Source organism: Canis aureus, chromosome 20 (assembly GCF_053574225.1).
Source record: "Canis aureus isolate CA01 chromosome 20, VMU_Caureus_v.1.0, whole genome shotgun sequence".
In the NCBI taxonomy this organism is placed as follows: domain Eukaryota; kingdom Metazoa; phylum Chordata; class Mammalia; order Carnivora; family Canidae; genus Canis; species Canis aureus.
Genome location: NC_135630.1, coordinates 49,924,182 through 49,943,022, shown reverse-complemented (window position 1 = coordinate 49,943,022; position 18,841 = coordinate 49,924,182). Strand labels below are relative to the sequence as shown.

The following is an 18,841-nucleotide window of genomic DNA, read 5'->3' as shown; positions in this document are numbered from 1 at the left end:
GAATTTAGGCATTAAACAAAGAAAACAGCTTAGTAAATTATGTGATAGATTTTTGTTATGAATCAAAATAGTCATTGTTTCTTTCATTTATGGTGATATTCTTGTCATAACCCTTTTCATCTCCTGGAGGATCTTCTTTGCCTGATTGTTGTTCTAATATCGCAAACATTAATATCCTGGATTTTATTAAAGTAATCAGTATACAATTCCATTTCCCATTTCCATTCTCATAAAAATTGTTAATCTTGAATGCCATTGCTGAACTCCCTCTAGTCAAATTCCATGATGTTTTCAAATCTTCATTTTCTTCAAACTTCTAGTTGCTTTAGAAAGTTGGTGAATTAAATGCAACATGTGAGATAATACCTGTCTTACTGTAAAATGGTTTTGGGCTTAAACTCAGATTCGAACACTTTTTGTTCTGAAAACTTAAGACATATCGTGAAAGGTCAACAAAGATAAGAAATGCTTTCAGGGCACCTAGGTAGCTCAGTGGTTGAGCATCTGCCTTTGGCTCATGTCATGATCCCAGGGTCCTGGGATTGAGTTCCCTGCAGAGAGCCTGCTTCTCCTCTGCCTATGTCTCTGCCTCTCTGTGTCTCTCATGAATAAATAAATAAAATCCTGAAAAAAAAAATAAATGCTTTCTTCATAAAATTCCTATAAGGATTAAATCACTGGATTACTAATTGTAATTAGAAAATGTGTGCCTCCCACATATTTTATATTAATTTTCCTTTATCACTTCTCTATAAAGAGGCATATTGTTAAAGTTTCCTTTCATATAAACATGTTAAGTAAATATTCAAAGGAATAATGTGTCACAATCACATACAAGGGAGCACATGCCTCTGGTAGGACTATGTGGAACGTACTCCCTGTGTTTCATGAGGAAATCTGCTCAGTGTTCTAGACAGTGCCATTGACATATAATTGTTCAATGCTATCTCTTGGATGGAAAATACATTTTTTTTAAAGTACTTTTTAAAAATGTTCAATTAAACGCACATTAAAATGAAAGCTTAGCCCTAATTACTAAACTTTTTATGTAACTTTTATTGTAGAAACCATTATGTTTTGTGTTACTGAAAGAATGTGTTTGGGCAAGTTGATGGATTATTTTTCATAAACTTAGGTGAAATAATCAATTAGTTTGAGTTTCCTACCCAGTCTTCTTGTAGCTAAGGATTGAATACTACTTAAGTGGATCTTTTGAATCAATTATATAGTATGGAGAGATGTCTGGCCAACATATTTTTCATTTACTCAATAGATATTGAAATGGATAACCTACTTAGGATCTAAATATTTAATTTTTTACTAAATTAACCAGAATGGGTAGATTATGCACACAGATATTCAAATACAGACATGTTATCTTACTATATTATAATGTTCTCTTAGTGAAAATCATGAGAGAGTGATATTTCTTTTTTGCATCTTGTGAACACAAGATATTAATAAAAATTTAGAAACAAATAGTGGCACACAAAATTTGGTTATATAGTATTTTGTTATATTATTTTTATAGGAATAAAATAGTTGCAATTGAATAGAAAACCAGCTTCCTACATAGTTACAGATCACAATTTCTTCATTGAATGTGATAAACTAGTCTCATATGGCCTTGTATTTTCTGTCTCTGAGGTACTATGGTTTATATGACTACATACCTTATGTAAACTTACATGAGTATTTATACATGTATCTATGAATATATATATGTATATACAGATATATACATAGATGCTAGATAATATCACACACACACACACACAAACACATACACACACACCCTACCCCACAGTAATACCAGGGAAAAAATCCAGGAATGTTATTAATGTAACATTCATATTCATATTAATGTAACATCTAAACTCTTTTAGACTCGGTGTCAGAAAATTAGTCAGCTAATTTGACCTCTCCAGATCAGAAGAGACTCTTATCAAATTATTTGTTAATATAGCAGCTAATTTCAGGAAGGTAGATATATAACCATACTAAAGAGAAAACTACCCCTAGGAATGAATTCCTAAATAATTCCAAAACATTTTTTCTCATATGCTACTGTCGTTTCTTCTGATTTAATTAAACTTTGTGGGTTTTTTTTTTCATTTACATTAGATATCTAGAAACATTGTTAAAATCCTCTCCTGAAATTTCTCATATAAAGTACAGCAATTGTATAAAACTAACATACTTTCTCCTGTTTATTCTCTAGGTTCAGAGGCACACTTTAATTTTTCCCACATGTTTTAGAGAATGGAATCATCAAAACTAAGTGCAGGATCTAAAAAGAGTTAATGAGGTATATGCCTGGGTGACTCAGCAGTTGAGCATCTGCCCTCAACTCAAGGCATGATCCCAGGGTCTAAAACAGAGTCCCACATCAGGCTCCCTGTGAGAAGCCTGCTTCTCACTCTGCCTATGACTCTGCCTCTCTCTGGTTCTCTCATAAATAAATAAGTAAAATAGGAAAAAATAAAATAACAAGTGTTAATGAATAGTTTTTAATATAAAATTATAGAATTAAAAATAATAGACTAGCTTCTATGCCAAATATATGAACTTAATTAATAATTAACTATAATTCTAACTACCAGGAAATGGGCTAAATATTCTTATTTGAATCTCATAAAATATATTTAAGGTAGATATTATTTGTTTCTATCGTGCATTGAAAACCCCAAGGATCAGGCCTATGTAGCCATTTGCCCTCAGGAAACAATGAGCCAGGGATAAACTGGGATTCAAATTCAGGTTTGTCTGACCATGAAGTATTTTTTTGTGACTAATTTATGTGGCCAATTTTATGAAAATTATATAACCACTATACTTTTAGAAAGTGTATGTCTTTTCTGTAGCCATTGTAGTTTTATCACTGATAAATTTTTATTGATAACTTAAAAAAAATGAAGTTCTTGACTACCTTATAGAACCCAGGATTCAGAGATTTCATATTACAAAACACTAGTATAACAAACACAGTAATTTTTACTTAATGTATGACATGTTTATTAAACACATTATTGTGTAGGTCTAGTAAAATTTACCTATAGTGATAGGGCCATCATCACAAAATTTATCTTTCCAAATTTTCCATTTTGATAATAATCACCATCAAAAAATAACCCAAATGACACTCCTAATTAAGACACACACAGAAGCACACACACCACACAAAGTAGCTTCAAAGCAAGGCAAATGTAAAAATTTTTAATGAGTATATAATTCTTCAAGGGAGAAAAGACACACTTTATCTTTTCCTAGGATTGATTGACATCATTCAAAGTTGATTTTTCTGAAATTATCCTAGATGAAATCAGGATCTGGACTCAAGATCCCATTCTACTAGTTTTCACCCAACCTTTAGAAAGAATGTAAAGTCTAATTTCTCTTCCAACTACAAGTCAAATTATCTCTCCATCAAGTAGGATAAAGAAAATCTCCATTGGCTTATGTGTTTCATATTAGGGTCGGATGCTTCTAACTTCACTTATGATAAAACTCTGAGAAGAGTCCAGGAAGCATATGGAAAAGGGGATTTCTTCCTCTCACCATTCTGATGAAGATTTAGATAAAATGAAACAGTGGGATTCCTTTGTGGTGATGATTTACATATTCTGTTATTTGCTAGAAATAAAAGACGCTTTATTAACAAAGGTTAAATTACTAAGGTCTATAAACAGCAATATTTTACTTTCTCATTTTATTTGAGTATAGTTGACATACAATGTTACATTAGTTTCAAGTGTACAACTCAGTGATTTGATAAGTTTATATGTTATACTAAAGTTCATCACAAGTACAGCTGCCATCTGTCCTATTACATTGCTATCAAAATATCATTGACTGTATTTCTTCTGCTCTGTTTCTTATTCCTATGACTTACTCATTCCATAACTGGAGGCCTTTCTCTCTCATTCCTCTTCACTCAGTTGGTCCAGTCACCCACCCATTTCCCTCTGGAAACCATCAGATTTTTCTCTGTATTTATAGTTCTAATTCTGCTTTTTGTTTTTTCATTTTTTAAAGATCACATTTATGATTAGAATCATATGGTATTTGTCTTTCTTTGTTTGACTTATTTCACTTAGCATAATACCCTCTAGATCCATCCATGTTGTTAACAATGGCAAGAAATCACCCCTTTATATGATTGTATAATATTCTTCTGTAGGTGTGTGCATATGTGTGTGTGTGTATGTGTGTGTGTGTATACACCATGTTTTTCTTATCCATTTGTTTGTTGATGGACACTTAGATTGCTTCCATGTCTTGGCTGTTGTAAATAATGCTGTAATAAACATATGGGTGCATGTAGCTTTTCAAGTAGTAAGCACTGATATTTTATTATAGGCTTGTGAAATGTTTTCATATATCATTTGTGTCTTTATTACTGTTCTTTGACAGTTATAATACACCTAGACCACTATCTTGAACTTAATTCTAAAAGGTACTCTTCATTTGTTTTCCTTGAATATTTGATTTTTTTAAAAAGTATTTGCTTCCACAGTAATTTAATCTGGGATATTTCATTATGCTGTTTTCACTGTTATTTTGTCCTTTATTGATTTAATTTTATTTTGTCATATACAAAGAAGTTAAGAGTATAAAAGCAGGAATTTTAGATTAAGAAAAATCTATGTTTCTGATTATTTAGAAATGATGATAATAAACAATAACACCTAATTCTAAATCATTATTTAATATAAAGATTATTAATTTCTAGGCATTAGAAAAGTCATTTAATCCCTATCTCACCAGTAATCCCATCTGCAAATGAGATAAATCTATCTTAGAAGTTCATTAGAAAAATTAAATTAAATATATAATAATACATAAATATATCTACATGATCTATAAATATATACATAATAAATAAATATCCCTCCTGCTGATGACTATAGATTTCCAATAATTATAACTATCAATATGTTAATGAACAGTCTTCCATTTTTTGACATCATCATCATCATCATGTCCTGTAACCTTCCTCTTTCCTGGTACTTATCTACACACATACCTATATCTCTTCTAACCAACGTGCACATTCCTTTTATTTCCCAGTGCATCATATATTTTTTAATGTTTCTGAATTTTATTTAGGATTCAGTAGGTATCCTGAATATATTAATGAATATGTAATATGCATATGCATGTATATGTGTATATCTTTATGCCTGTGTATATCTCCTAGAAAGAGTGTGAACCTGAACTGGCTGAGTTTGGATAGAATCAGAGTTCTCTGATGTATTCACTTCCCTCCTTTTGCAGGTGATAATATGTGCCGAGTAAATAATGGGGGCTGTAGTACACTGTGCTTAGCCATTCCAGGAGGTCGAGTATGTGCTTGTGCTGATAATCAACTTCTAGATGAAAACGGGACAACTTGCACATGTAAGTTTTGTTTGTGTGTTTGTTATTCTCATTGATTATATATGTCTTTTAGGAGAAAAAAAAACAGATGAAACCAAAGGAATTAAAATCAATCTTGGAAAGTGAATTAAGAGAATCGCTTAGGTATATTTCTTTTTAGACTACAAATAATTAACTGAATTCATTTGTATTAAAACAAAGGTTGAATAATGATGAAGTTTTCCAGAGCATTTGTGAAAAAAGCAAAACAAAAAAAAAACAAAAACAAAAAACAAACAAACAAAAATAAACCAAAAAAAACAACAAAAAAAAAAAAAGCAAAACAAAACATATATATATATATATATATATACATATGCCACACCACAGGAGAAAATATTTCATAAAATTGTTAAGGACCTTCACCGTAGGGCAAGCTCTGTTATCTATCTTTGTTGAAAGCGAAGGAGGCAAAAAATAGATTTAGGGGAATTCTAGACTTTATCAAAATACTGAATTAATTGGATTGATTGACCTGGATTAAAGGCACTTTATTAACTTTTACTGACCTTCCTCAATTTACTGCATCTTGTCATTTCAATGTGACTCTTTTGAAATTTGTTCTCTTTATACATCATATCAAGTCCCTTCACCATGGCAATAGGAGCAATGCTATGTATTAGGTACTTAGTACTATATAAACATTTATGGAATAATTTGATCTTGACTTGCATGTTACTCATGATTCTTCAGAGAAACAGAACCCATAGGATATAAATATATAGAAGGGATTTGTTATAAGGAATTAGCTCATGCAATTATGGAGGATGACAACTCCTGGTATTCATAGTCAATGAGTTAGAAACTGAGGAGTATCAGTGGTATAGCTCCAGTCTGAATGCTAGTAGGCTAAAGACCCAAGAAGAGCCAGTGTTTCAGTTGAACTCTGAAGGCAGGGGAAAAAAAACAATGTCCCAATTCAAGGTAGTCAGGCAGGAAGAATTCCTCTTATGTGCAGGAAGACAGGCCTTTTTGTTCAATTCAGGCCTTCAGCTGGTTGGATGAGGGCCACTCACCTGATTAATGTAGTCTACAGATCCAAATGCTAATCTCATCAAAAACACTTTAACAGACACACCCAGAATGATATTTAACCCAACCTCTGGGCACTCTAAGGCCTACTCAAATTGACGCATAAAATTAACCATCACAAATGTTAAATAGTACATAAATAAATGCATTTTTCATCAGTTATAATTATTGTCTAGGGGAGGCAGAAGAAGAGAAAAGTATGATAAGATTTCAACCTATCTGAAATGTTTTATTTCTTCTAAATAAATGTTGAGGATAAGGGATTTTTTAAAATAACTTAATACATAGTAACATTTGAGAAATACACAGAAAAAATTTAAGTGAAAAATCATGCCATAATGCCACAATTCAACAATAATCTATTAAGACATTTTGATGTTGTTTCTTATGATTATATATCCCTGGAGGTGATTAATTTTCATTACTAATAATAATTGTAGGTAAAATTTATTGAATTCAATATAGGATGTGAGATTTTATGATAAAATTTCATGGTCTTCTTTAACCCTTACAATAATCATTTCAGGAAGATACTATTACTAGCTCACTTTATTATTCAGAATGCGGACTTGAGGGATAATAACTTTACATAATTTACATAATTAGTACATAGGACATTTGGAATTTAGACCCCAAATTATTTTATTTTGGAAACGGAATTCTTAGTTATATTGCAGTTTTAGACATTTTGGATCATATCACAGTATAACTTACACTGTACTTTATTTTTACTTAGAAGCATAAGCATCTTATCATGTGACTACATAATCCTTGTAAACACAATTTTTAAACCATTTTTCTTCATATTTCTACTTAATATTGGTGTTACATCTGATGGATTGTTCTAGACTATTTGTGTATTTCTTTATTTTTTATGATCTGTTTTGTATTTTACCATATAGTCCATGGTCAGCTTGTTACATTTTTTTAAAACATTTGTAATAATACCACCAGTTTTAAATCTTATTAGTATTATTTTGAATTTTAACTATTTGAGATGAGAACTTTGACTTTCTTTATACTGTTCTCAGGACGCTTGGGTGACTCAGTCAGTTAAGCGTCTGCCTTCAGCTCAGGTCATAATCCCAGGGTTCAGGGATGGAGCACCACATGGGGCTCCCAGTTCAGTGGGGAGCCTGCTTCTCCCTCTCTTCCCCACTCCTACTCTCTCTTGCTATCTCTGTCTCTCTCTCAAATAAATAAATAAAATTAAAAAAATTTATACTATTCTCTTTATTTTCCTCAATTTCATTCCTTATTGTAATTTAGGATTTCTGACAAGGAATATTATTTTGAATCTTCAATCAGAAAGTCTTTTTATAAAATGTTTGACATGCATAGCTAGTTTGTTGATCAATTTTATAATAGTTTCTTTTAGATCTGAGTCAGTGCTCTATTAGTATATTGCTTAGGATTCAAACTTCAATTCCTTGTTGTTTATTAATATCCACTGATATTTAGGATAAATATTTCTTGAAGTTGTTTTTTCAAGAGGAGCACAAAGACCACATACTGTGGAGTTCCTGTGTTTTCTAAATAGGCCTCATTTGCATTTATATACGATCGACAATTCTGGAAATTAATTCTTGGCTAAACATAAATTTCTCCAAATTCTGGAAATACTATTTAATTTATTCTGGAATAATATACTTGAGAGTACAATTATGAATTATGTTTCTCTGGGCAAACTTTTTTCACTGTTAGGATTTTTAAATTGTCTGTTAAGACAATTTTCCATAGAACATAATTATCAGAAGTTTACTTTCTTCGAGTCTTCAGGTGGTTTCCTTCTTTTGTTCTGTGGTATAATTTTTTGATTTCTATTTTATTGTTTATGTATCATAAGAAGAAATCTATAAAGACCTATAGTTTGTCAATAGACAGAATTAAGCATTACTTTGAACAACATAAAATCTGTCTGGTTGTCTGATAGACTAAATCTTATCTTGGTTATTGAGAAAGAGAAAGGTATAGTTTATATGTACATTTCCAAGTTCAATTTTTAGTGTCTACCACAGATTCATCTAAAGTTATTGTTCTGGCATAAAATGAGATTTTTTTGCTATCCCAGATGAATAACTCTGACATTTTGAACAGATGAAATGTGTGTGTACACACACACACACACACACACACACAGTACTCTTTATGGACCTCTCACAAGCATCATCCTTCCTTTGCTCTACCCTCAGATTTCCTCTCAAGGATAGAAGCTAACGTGCAAGTATCTCCTTTTTTTGATAGGCACAGACATTATAGTCAGTACTCATGAGCAAACAGTCTCTATTTTTTTTAACCTAAATAGAGATTGGCTTATTCAATTTTTAATGGTATAAGTTAGAGAAGCTTCTAGCTGAATATTTAAACCTTGTCCTATTGGTCTTGCAAAAAAGTCAAAATTCCCTTAAGATAATGTCAGTCGAATAATCAAGAGGCTGAGTTTTAGGGAATCTTGTGAGTTTTTCTCCTTCATCTTAGTTTTTCATAGTGGGAACTTGGAGGGAGAGTGTATACATCAGATCTATCTAGATGACTTTTTAAGCTTGAAATGTTCTAATTAGTTCTTTAATTTTAATTGTGTGAATCATAATTATCCGGATCATTCGCCTTCAAATTATCTTTTCTATTTCCTTCATTCTATGCCCCATTTAAAACTTATGGATTTCTTAAGAATTGGCATATTTCTATATCAACATTGATATAGAAAAGATACTGACCATTGAATATCTCTGTGTCAATAAAAACTGGATGACTTTTGGCTTTTAAAGAAATACTATACACAGTGTTGGCCATGCAGTTATGATAGGAAATTTCTTATCATGACTGGACACATGCGATTATACATCTGGTGAAAGAAATTGTTTTGCAACTATTGGTATTCTTTCTAATATCTACAATTCATCGATGATGCAACTCAAGGCAATAAAACGAGACAGGAAAGATTATCTTATCTATACTTGTTACAATAAACAATGTTAAATCAACATAACCATCTGGCTCTTATTTGGGAATTCGTTGTTGCATTTGGTTGTTTAAAACTCTGCTATATCTTTAACATGGCATACAACTTGCCCAGGTTTCTTTCAGTTGTAATGGGAAAAATCATGAGTAAGCATATAACTCACTTCTTACAAACAATTCACAGTGTGTTTACATAAATTATTCCAGTTCCTATTCCTTTAATGACAAAAGTTTTTTAAGGACATGTTAGCCTTCAGACACATGAAAAAATGCTCAACATTACTCAGCATTAGGGAAATACAGATCAAAAACCACAATGAGATACCACCTCATACTGACCAGAATGGCTAAAATAAACAACTCCAGTGACAACAGATGTTAGTGAGGATGTGGAAGCCTCTTACTCTGTTGGTGAGAATGCAAACTGTTGGAGCCACTCTGAAAAACAGTATGGCGCTTGCTCAAAAAGTTAAAAATAAAACTACCCTATGACCCAGCAATTGTATGTCTAGGTATTTATCCAAAAGATACAGAAATAATGATTCAAAAGAGCACATACACTCCAATGTTTATAGCAGCAATGTCCACAATAGCCAAAATATGGAAAGAGCCCAGATGTCCATTGACAGATAAAGAAGATGTAAGATATATATGCGATGGAATATCATTCAGCTATCAAAAAAGAATGAAATCTTCCCATTTGCAATGACATGAATGGAACTAGAGGGTATTATGCTAAGCAAAATAAGTCTGAGAAAGACAAATATCACATTATTTCACGCATATGTGGAATTTAAGAAATAAAAAAAGAAGGGAAAGAAAAATAAAATAAGATAAAAACAGAGATACAGACAAACCCTAAGAAATTCTTAACTGAGGGTTGCTGAAGGGGAGGTGGGTGGGGGGTGGGATAACTAGATAATGGGCATTAAGGAGGGTACTTGATGTAATGAGCACTGGGTATTATAGGCAACTGATGATTCACTAAATTCTATCCCTGAAACTAATAATACACTATATGTTAACTAAATTTAATTTAAATTTAAAATAATTAAAAAGGATATGTTAGCCTTAGTTTTCAGATGAGGAAATTCAAGCGCAAAAGGACTACAAATAGAGTTCATGGTTGCAGAGTATGGTGTAGAACAAATATGATTGTGCCACTAACTTCTCATTAATGCTGATTCCTCTAAGCTTCTAATTTAGTTCAGATGAGATTCATTACAGTTTTGTGAACTGATTTCAACTGGATTAACTCTGTAATCTGAGTTAACAAGCAAAACAAAAATACATACTATAACCATTGAGATATGATTGTCCTGGTTCCAGTCATCCCCATTGAATTGACATGAACTGAACAAAAACCCATTGGCAGTTGGTCAGGTCAGACCAGAAGTAAACACTGGTGATTGTTTCTCAATGAAATTGCAGCATAAGGCTATGCCAGAAGAGGCATTCACCCAGCTGAAAAATATTGGCATGCTACATGATTGATTAAGGATGAATTCTAATGCCATACCTGGAAGAATCAAGAATGAGTGTAGGCTAGTGTCTTTGTCCTTGTGAATCTTGTGTGGCATGAGAAAATCCTCTCAGAACTAGAAATGAGACCTGGTACAGCATAGTAACTTGGAACTGACTGCCCTGGAGAAGCATATGCTACCCACTTGATCAATTATCAAATGAGTTTTTAATTTATTTTGGTGGCTTTGTGGAGAAAAACACAATATACAAAATTAATAAAAGAGGAAATGGATAATCCTAAGAAATTAAGTTAAAGTTCTAAAAAAAGATAGTCTTTTTTTTAATAGCAGGATAATTTTGTCTAATATAATAAGACAGTATAAAATAAGACAGTAATTCTTTAAATTCCTCTTTAGTGGCCTGAAAGAAAAGACAGAATTTTCCAGTGTGCCTTACTCCCAAGAGAGCAACTTAAAAATATTGATCATCCAAGGGTAGCATTGCACAATTATATGTCAGTGGTACTCTGTGACCTTCTTTACCTTCTGGAACACCAGATATATTCCTCTGTCAAGAACAGTGCTCCACTATGGCTAAGCCATTTATCTGTTCAGCTGTGACAAGCCTTATGTTCTAGGATATATGCAATCTAATGTGTAGTAAAAAGTTTAAAGCAGTAAAAAGTTTAGAAGCCCTATCCAGATGAATATTTATGGCCTTCTGTGCATAGGAACTCACAGAAGATTATGTACCACTTAGGTTGGCTGCTCAGAAGACCACTCTATCTAATGAAAGGTCATCCCGCTATGATCTAAAGGAGAAATTCAAAACCCATCGCAGCATTTTTTGCACTGCCTTCCTACATAATCAAGCTTATATAAAGGCATTAAAAACACTGCAATTTCAAGTTTTCTTTTAGGTTCTTTTATCTCCCTGCTCAAATAAGAGATAGTTAGAAATTCTCCCCAAATACAAAAACAATCTATTAAATAAGTACATCCTAATGTAAAATGTATAGGAACCACAGGAAAGCTTCATTTATTTTTTTTCTGTATTAGTTCTCATTCTTTTATGACTAAATTATCATAATTTTGATACGGTCAACAGCAAAAACATCAGTTGACAGAGGAGACAATAAATACTTAGATTCATTACCACACTGGGATTGAAAAGAAGAAAAGTGAAGTGAGAAACATACATACTTGTTCATGGGCACCACAGCTTATTAAACCAAGGTGAGGAACATATGTATTGATTTCTGAGCTGAGATAAATCTGAGATGAGTCCAAACTAAGATAAAATAAGCCAGAAAGGTTTTCTCCCTTCACTTCATTATGATTTGGACATTAACTCCAGAAATCTCCAGTTTTTACTGGAAACTAATTCTAGAATGTATATTTCCTTTTGTAGTGCATGGAAGAGTCATGTGGAGACCTTCTAATTTCAATATTCTAATAGCTGGTATCATAGGATGTCTGAGACCTGATGAGTCCTTGCTGGGAATGTTATGATTCATGTTATTTTATTTTTGATCCTGGTTAAATTAAAGGATCATTTATTACTTTGTCAACTTTCTTACTGCTGATATCATGTTGTAATATTTTTATTGGAAGTGACCCTGGTGGTAGAATTACAGGTTTTACATCAGTTTTCAAATTCACGGTGCAAAGCAGAACTCTAAAGCAAAGCTTGCAATTCTAGCACTTATTAATATATTAAAAGTACTCTATGTGTCTGCCCAAACACCCAAGTGCTATATAGGATCAGTCACATTAAACTTTGGAACTGGGGGATCCCTGGGTGGCTCAGCGGTTTGACGCCTGCCTTTGGCACAGGGCGCGATCCTGGAGTCCCGGGATCGAGTCCCACATCAGGCTCCAGGCATGGAGCCTGCTTCTCCCTCCTCCTGTGTCTCTGCCTCTCTCTCTCTCTCTCTCTCTCTGTGTCTATCATAAATAAATAAATACATACATACATACATACATAAATACATAAATAAATACATAAATACATAAATAAATAAAATTAAAAAAGAATTTAAAAAATTGTTTTAAACATTGGAACTAAGTGACATACATGGAGCTTTTTCTGTATGTTCAATTTTTTTGGCTTGGGAGGGGAAACTTTATCACTCTTTCTGTTTATCTACATGTAGATTTTTTTCCTTCAGTTAAGCTAACTTCCCCCATGATCTTGGATGATGATAGAAGACTATTTATTAGCTTTTTAGCCAATTGAAGTGATACTATTTTCCTGAAGTACTTATATAGTCCCCAGAGATAGAATTTCTCACTATAATGAATGGCTGTAATGTAGAATTAAATCTCTGATAATTCCAGTAAGTTAAGCAGCAAGTATTTTTTAATATCTATTCTATGCCTGGTTCTATTCTCAGTGAATTCTGTTCTGTATGTGACATTGTCCTTCCTACATTTAAGAATTTCAACTGGAAACATTAAATATATTAAAATGGTCTATAAAATGGCTCTTATAGAGGATTTTGCAAGGTAGATGGATATTAATCTTTTTTCTAGGTGCTATTGGCTCTCTTATGTGATGCCAAATATACTTGCTTCATCATCTCATTGGTTCTCATGGAAGTAGTTAGATTCCCTGGCCATCAGCTAGGGTGCTGAAATAAATGACATTGCTTCCCAATTCCACAGAATTAGGTCAATGCTTGGAAAAAGACCATGCTGTTTGAATGTCTAAAATGCCATCTTATCCAGATTATCACCTATCACATTAAATATTTTCTTGATAATGGACAAAAATAATCTCTCTTCTATCATTACAAGTCCTGCATATTCCTGATAGCATTGACAACATGGTTTCTTTGTGACATGCTACATCTGGAAGACTTGGGTTAGGACTAGAAAAAAACTAAATGTCATATACCTTGAACGACTTTGGAAATGAGAACCCAGTATTCTTTAAAATAATTACTAATATGTCAACAATTCTGAAGGGTCTAAGATTTAACCCTAGGCAAGCTAATATGTGAATTTGTCAAAGATTCATAGATTCTGACAGAAGACACATAATTCCTGGATCAGACACAGAAGATTTTATTATTCTTGTCACCAGCAGGCAGCATGAGTTTCATGTTCATATCCGTTCTCCTTGCCCCACCTAGCCCTAAATCATACAGAAGCAATGCACAGGAAGGTCTAGGGGAATTCTGCACACACAGTGAATTTGTATTCACACTGAAGAACCCTAAGCATGAGTCTGCTAGAAAATCTGCCCAACATTTGCCCTGAAGGGAGATGTTATCTTTACTCATTTGGCCAAGAAAAAAAAAAAAAAATGCTCTCTGCTCTAGAAAATGTCATTATTTGTCTTCCAAGGCTGTTAGCTATATAAATATTCTTGAAAAAAGTGTCCAGGATAAAAGCTGACAGAATACACATGGAAATACCATGGAGAAATGCCACGTACTCAACAAATTATAGGGCCTAGAAGACTTGCAGACACTTTAAAATGTCAAAGATATTTGTGAATGTTTGATTATATCTGTTCTTATGGATATAAGCAATATCTAATTACTGTTACAAATGATAATGGTATATACAAATGACATTGATATAGATCAATATCATCAATAAATTGACTGATGTCAGTCAGGAAGTTGACTCTATTGATTTTCAAACAATTGTTTGTAACTGTTATGAAAAATGAAAATCAAACTTTGGGCATTGTCATCATATATTTTTGAAAATCACCACCTTTGTACTAGTAAATATCACTTAAAAATAACCAACAATCCACACATATTTGAAACCGTGTTTAAAACAAGTTTGGGAATTTTGCCTATTTGTATTCTTTCCATAATGGTCTAAATATCACTTGAAAAACATTTAAACTCTAAGCAGACTTAAAGATATTATCTCCAAATTGTTTGTGTTAAAGAATATTTAGTTTAAAATATTAGTTTGAGGGGGTAGGATGGTTTGTCTTTTCCTAAACACCTTCCTTTCCTTAATATAGATGTGATTGTTCAGAAGCAGCTAAATTTCACTCTTGTATATGTATATCCTTGATCATTTCCTAAAACTGTCAGTTGAGTTTATTTGATCAAAAGTCCATGTGAAAGCTAAGCTTTTTAAATTGGTGGGAAGGTTATCAGAAAAAAAAATGGTTTCTTGGGTTTTCCAATCCTCAAACTATGAAACAGCTGACATAGTTGTTTCATAGATGTCAATGCTACGTCAAAGAAAGACATAGCATTTCTTTGGCATCAACTATAGAGAGACTAAAGAAAATCTTAAAGCTGAACTTAAGTTCGGAGGAAGCTGATCACATTTCAAATCAGGTTTCTTGTCTGACTGGAATTTTTTTTTTAAGATTTTATTTATTTATTCATGAGAGACAGAGAGAGAGAGAGAGAGAGGCAGAGACACAGGCAGAGGGAGAAGCAGGCTCCATGCAGGGACCCTGATGTGGAACTCAATCCTAGGACCCCAGGATCACACCCTGGGCCAAAGGCAGGCACTAAACCGCTGAGCCACCCAGGGATCCTCAATTTTTTTGTTTTTGAAATGAGAGATTGTTGACCATTAGTCCTAATCATTAAGGAATAGAAATTAATCTAAATCCTCTTCATTAAAAATGCCCAGTTTTAAGCTGAGTTTATGTGGATTCAAAGAAGAAATTACCCCACCCTTGAAAATATTAGGGTCCAATTGAGCAAACTTGAGACTCAAAATAAGGATAGTTTGTGTGTCATCAGTGATCAATTCTAGAGATTTTGAGAGAAAAGCTCTATACTACAAAGGCCCAGACATATCCCAATGTATTTCCACTTTGCTTTAGTTACTATCCTCACTCCCAGTTACTGCTATAAAGAACATCCTTGGGGTGACTAGGAGACCCAGCGATCTTCCTTTTTGTTTTTATTTTGTTATCAATTCCTATTTGGGACTTGTTCTATACAGATAACAATTTACAATTATTATTATTATTATTATTATTATTTTACATTCAAGTGACTTTACAGAAATTGTATCATTAAAGAAATTGCTGCTTCAGCATTTTGTTACTGAAAAGGATTAGAATTAAAAAGGGAGACAGAATTACTGCCAGTTTCTACAGACAGTGTCTACTTGTCTGAGAGGGGATAGAAAAGACAGGCTTACCTTTATTCAAATTGAATAGTTCATTTACCACACTGATTAGTTTTTACTCTTAAAACCTTAACTAGGAGTCTGGATTTCATGGGTGGATTTCCTTTTCCAAACACAGGAACCCTAAAGCCTTGTGCCTCACTGCATAACTTTTTGAAGCAGATTCTCCACAGTGATGGTTCAAGAGTCACATTCCCTCTTCCATTCTTTGGAGCAGGGAAAATGCAAGGATTAAAGGAGCGCTAACACAAAGCATTCTGGAAATGCTTAATATATTTTCTTGACATCCCTTATTATTGGCATGTATATAGATTCTGTGACAGTTCCTCAGTCCAAATGACTTATCCAAAATAAAGGTTAAAGCCATCAGGATTTCTATAGAAAGATTAACTTTTGTTTCTCTTAGCAATAAACTAGCTTTTGAAAATTCAACATATTTTTCAGTTCATGAAAGACAAATCATTTATTTTAACCATTCCCACATATTCCTCTTCGTAGACTCCTATCAAATCCACTCAAAGAGAAAAAAATCATCATCATCATCATCATCATCATCATCATCATCATCACCCTTTCAATTTGTGAATAAATCCCAATCAACTGAATTCCTAACATTTGATGAGAGAACATGGGGTATATAGAGAAAACACTATATAGAATCGGATGTATAATGAGATCATTTTTCATAATTTAATACCTCCAGGAATATCCAACCAGACCTGAATTTTTCTCCCACTTGCAGACCAGCACGGTTAATATAGCCATTGTGGCTGTGCTACTGTCTAATTTTTTTCATTTTGATTAATTTGGGATGTACTTATCTGTAAAATGGAGGTGAAAAAAAATTTTTGCTGTGGCCCTATAATAGGTCATGATAATAATTGAGATTATCAATGAAAGCTCTTTAAAAAGTAAAACTACACACTTAGAGGGAATATGAGGTGATAGTATGTTGTTATTGTCGGTATTACTTATTATATTGGTGATGGTTGTTTCGAATAAATCTTTAAAATTCTTAGTAGAATAATTATTGTCAGAAAACCTTGAATTTTTCTCATCTCCAAAGATGGTTGTCATTGCAATGTTAAGACGTTTTCATGTTTTCGATAACATGAAATGAATCAGAATTTTTGTTATTAAAACAAAGCTTACATTGTAATGAACTGAATATAGCTAGTATTGTTCATACGTCTTGTCTTGTTTTGTTTTGTTGTTGTTGTTTGTTTTATTTTTAACCTTAGTTAATCCTGGAGAAGTATTGCCTCACATATGCAAAGCTGGAGAATTCCGCTGTAAAAACAGACACTGTATCCAAGCTCGCTGGAAATGTGATGGTGATGATGACTGTCTAGATGGAAGTGATGAAGATTCAGTAAATTGCTGTATGTTCCCTCCAAGTAATATTACATTTCCCTGAGTCTTTTAGCATGTGAACTATCAGAGCAGTTTGTGAAATTTAAAAACATCTAAGAAAAATTAAACTCCATTTTTCCCCCCTTAGTCATCCTTTTGTATAGAGAATAGACTTTAGGTTGTCTCCTTGCACAGTTTTAAGGCCCTGATTTTCTTGTCCTTTTACAACTTTAATATTATCATTTTGGGGTGCTCCAGAAGTCCACTCCTTCCCTGTTTTGTGCTATCAGTGTCACCACACCATTGTCAGAAGGTTGCTATAGGAGACCCTTTGGGGTCTCTGAATTTAAAGATGTGGAAAATCAATTTAAACTCCCTCAAGTCAGAATTACTTGTGCAGAAGGTCATGATCCACTCTATTGCTCCTTGGCAACAGAGCCTTGAAGAAAATTCAAAGAAACAGACATGGGTTTAGAGCATGTTGTTACCTAACTTCACTAGCTCAGGACACGGTAGACACACATGGAGCACTCAGATAGAAATTCAAGATTTGATTTTCTCCCCTTGGCCTTCTATTTAGCTGGTTATCATTTCCCACAATAGGAAGGTGTCATGTTTCTGGTTGGGATAAGGCATGGTCTCACATATGTGGAAGGAAGACATCTTGAGAAATACACTAAATAATGTTTTGAGAATATATTTGATTAGAGTCATACTGGAATGGTTTTGAGATACATAAAAATATTTTTATATGGAGAGAGGCACGCGATGTATATATGTATCCTTAGTCTTTTAATTTGACCTAGACCTTATTTTAAAAAGAAAAGTGTTTTTCTTTTAATTGATAGCACTTTCCAGGTTAGAATGGCTGAACTAATTGAGTTAATTGGTGGTCCTCCATTTTCTTGTCTTTCTTCTTTTTTTTTTTAATCCAAGATTATAAAAATAAATTTTAAAGATCTTTTGTTAAGAATGGACAGAATTGGGTACCTTGGTGGCTCAGTTGGTTACATGTCTGCCTTAACTAAAGTCTTGATCCTGGAGTCCTGAGATTGAACCCCATGTTGGGCTCCTTGCTCAGTGGATGTCAGCTTCTCCATTTCCTTCTGCTCCCTGTCCCCCCACCACTTGTTCTCTCTCTCTCTCTCAAATAAATGCATAAAATCTTAATAAAAAAAAAAGAATGGACAGAATTGGTCTGAACATCTGTACAATGCAACTCTCTTTATTTTTGGACAAAACTCCAAGAATCTGAGTTTCTTTTTTTAAGATTTGTATTTATTTATTCATGAGAGACAAGAGAGAGAGGCAGATACAGGCAGAGGGAGAAGCAGGTTCCTACAGGGGGTCCGATGTGGGACTCGATTCTGGGCCCTGGGATCACGTCCTAGCTGAAGGCAGATGCTCAACTGCTGAGCCACCCAGGCTCCCCATGAGGTTTTAAAATATATTTCCAGGTGTATATAAATGCATAAGTTGTAAGTAGT

General features: G+C 33.2%; 1 protein-coding gene across 10 annotated transcripts in view; it reads left to right on the top strand.

The window, feature by feature from the left end:
• The window catches only part of LRP1B (LDL receptor related protein 1B), a 1,828,472-nt gene that overhangs the window by 1,113,855 nt on the left and 695,776 nt on the right, over positions 1-18,841 (top strand). For 9 of the 10 annotated variants that reach the window (XM_077861564.1, XM_077861559.1, XM_077861562.1 and 6 more), the window contains 2 exons: positions 5,278-5,400; positions 17,243-17,383. In XM_077861564.1, coding sequence (XP_077717690.1) covers positions 5,278-5,400; positions 17,243-17,383 — 264 coding nt within the window. The remainder of the gene's footprint in view (positions 1-5,277; positions 5,401-17,242; positions 17,384-18,841) is intronic. The other variant, XM_077861563.1, reaches the window with a different exon arrangement.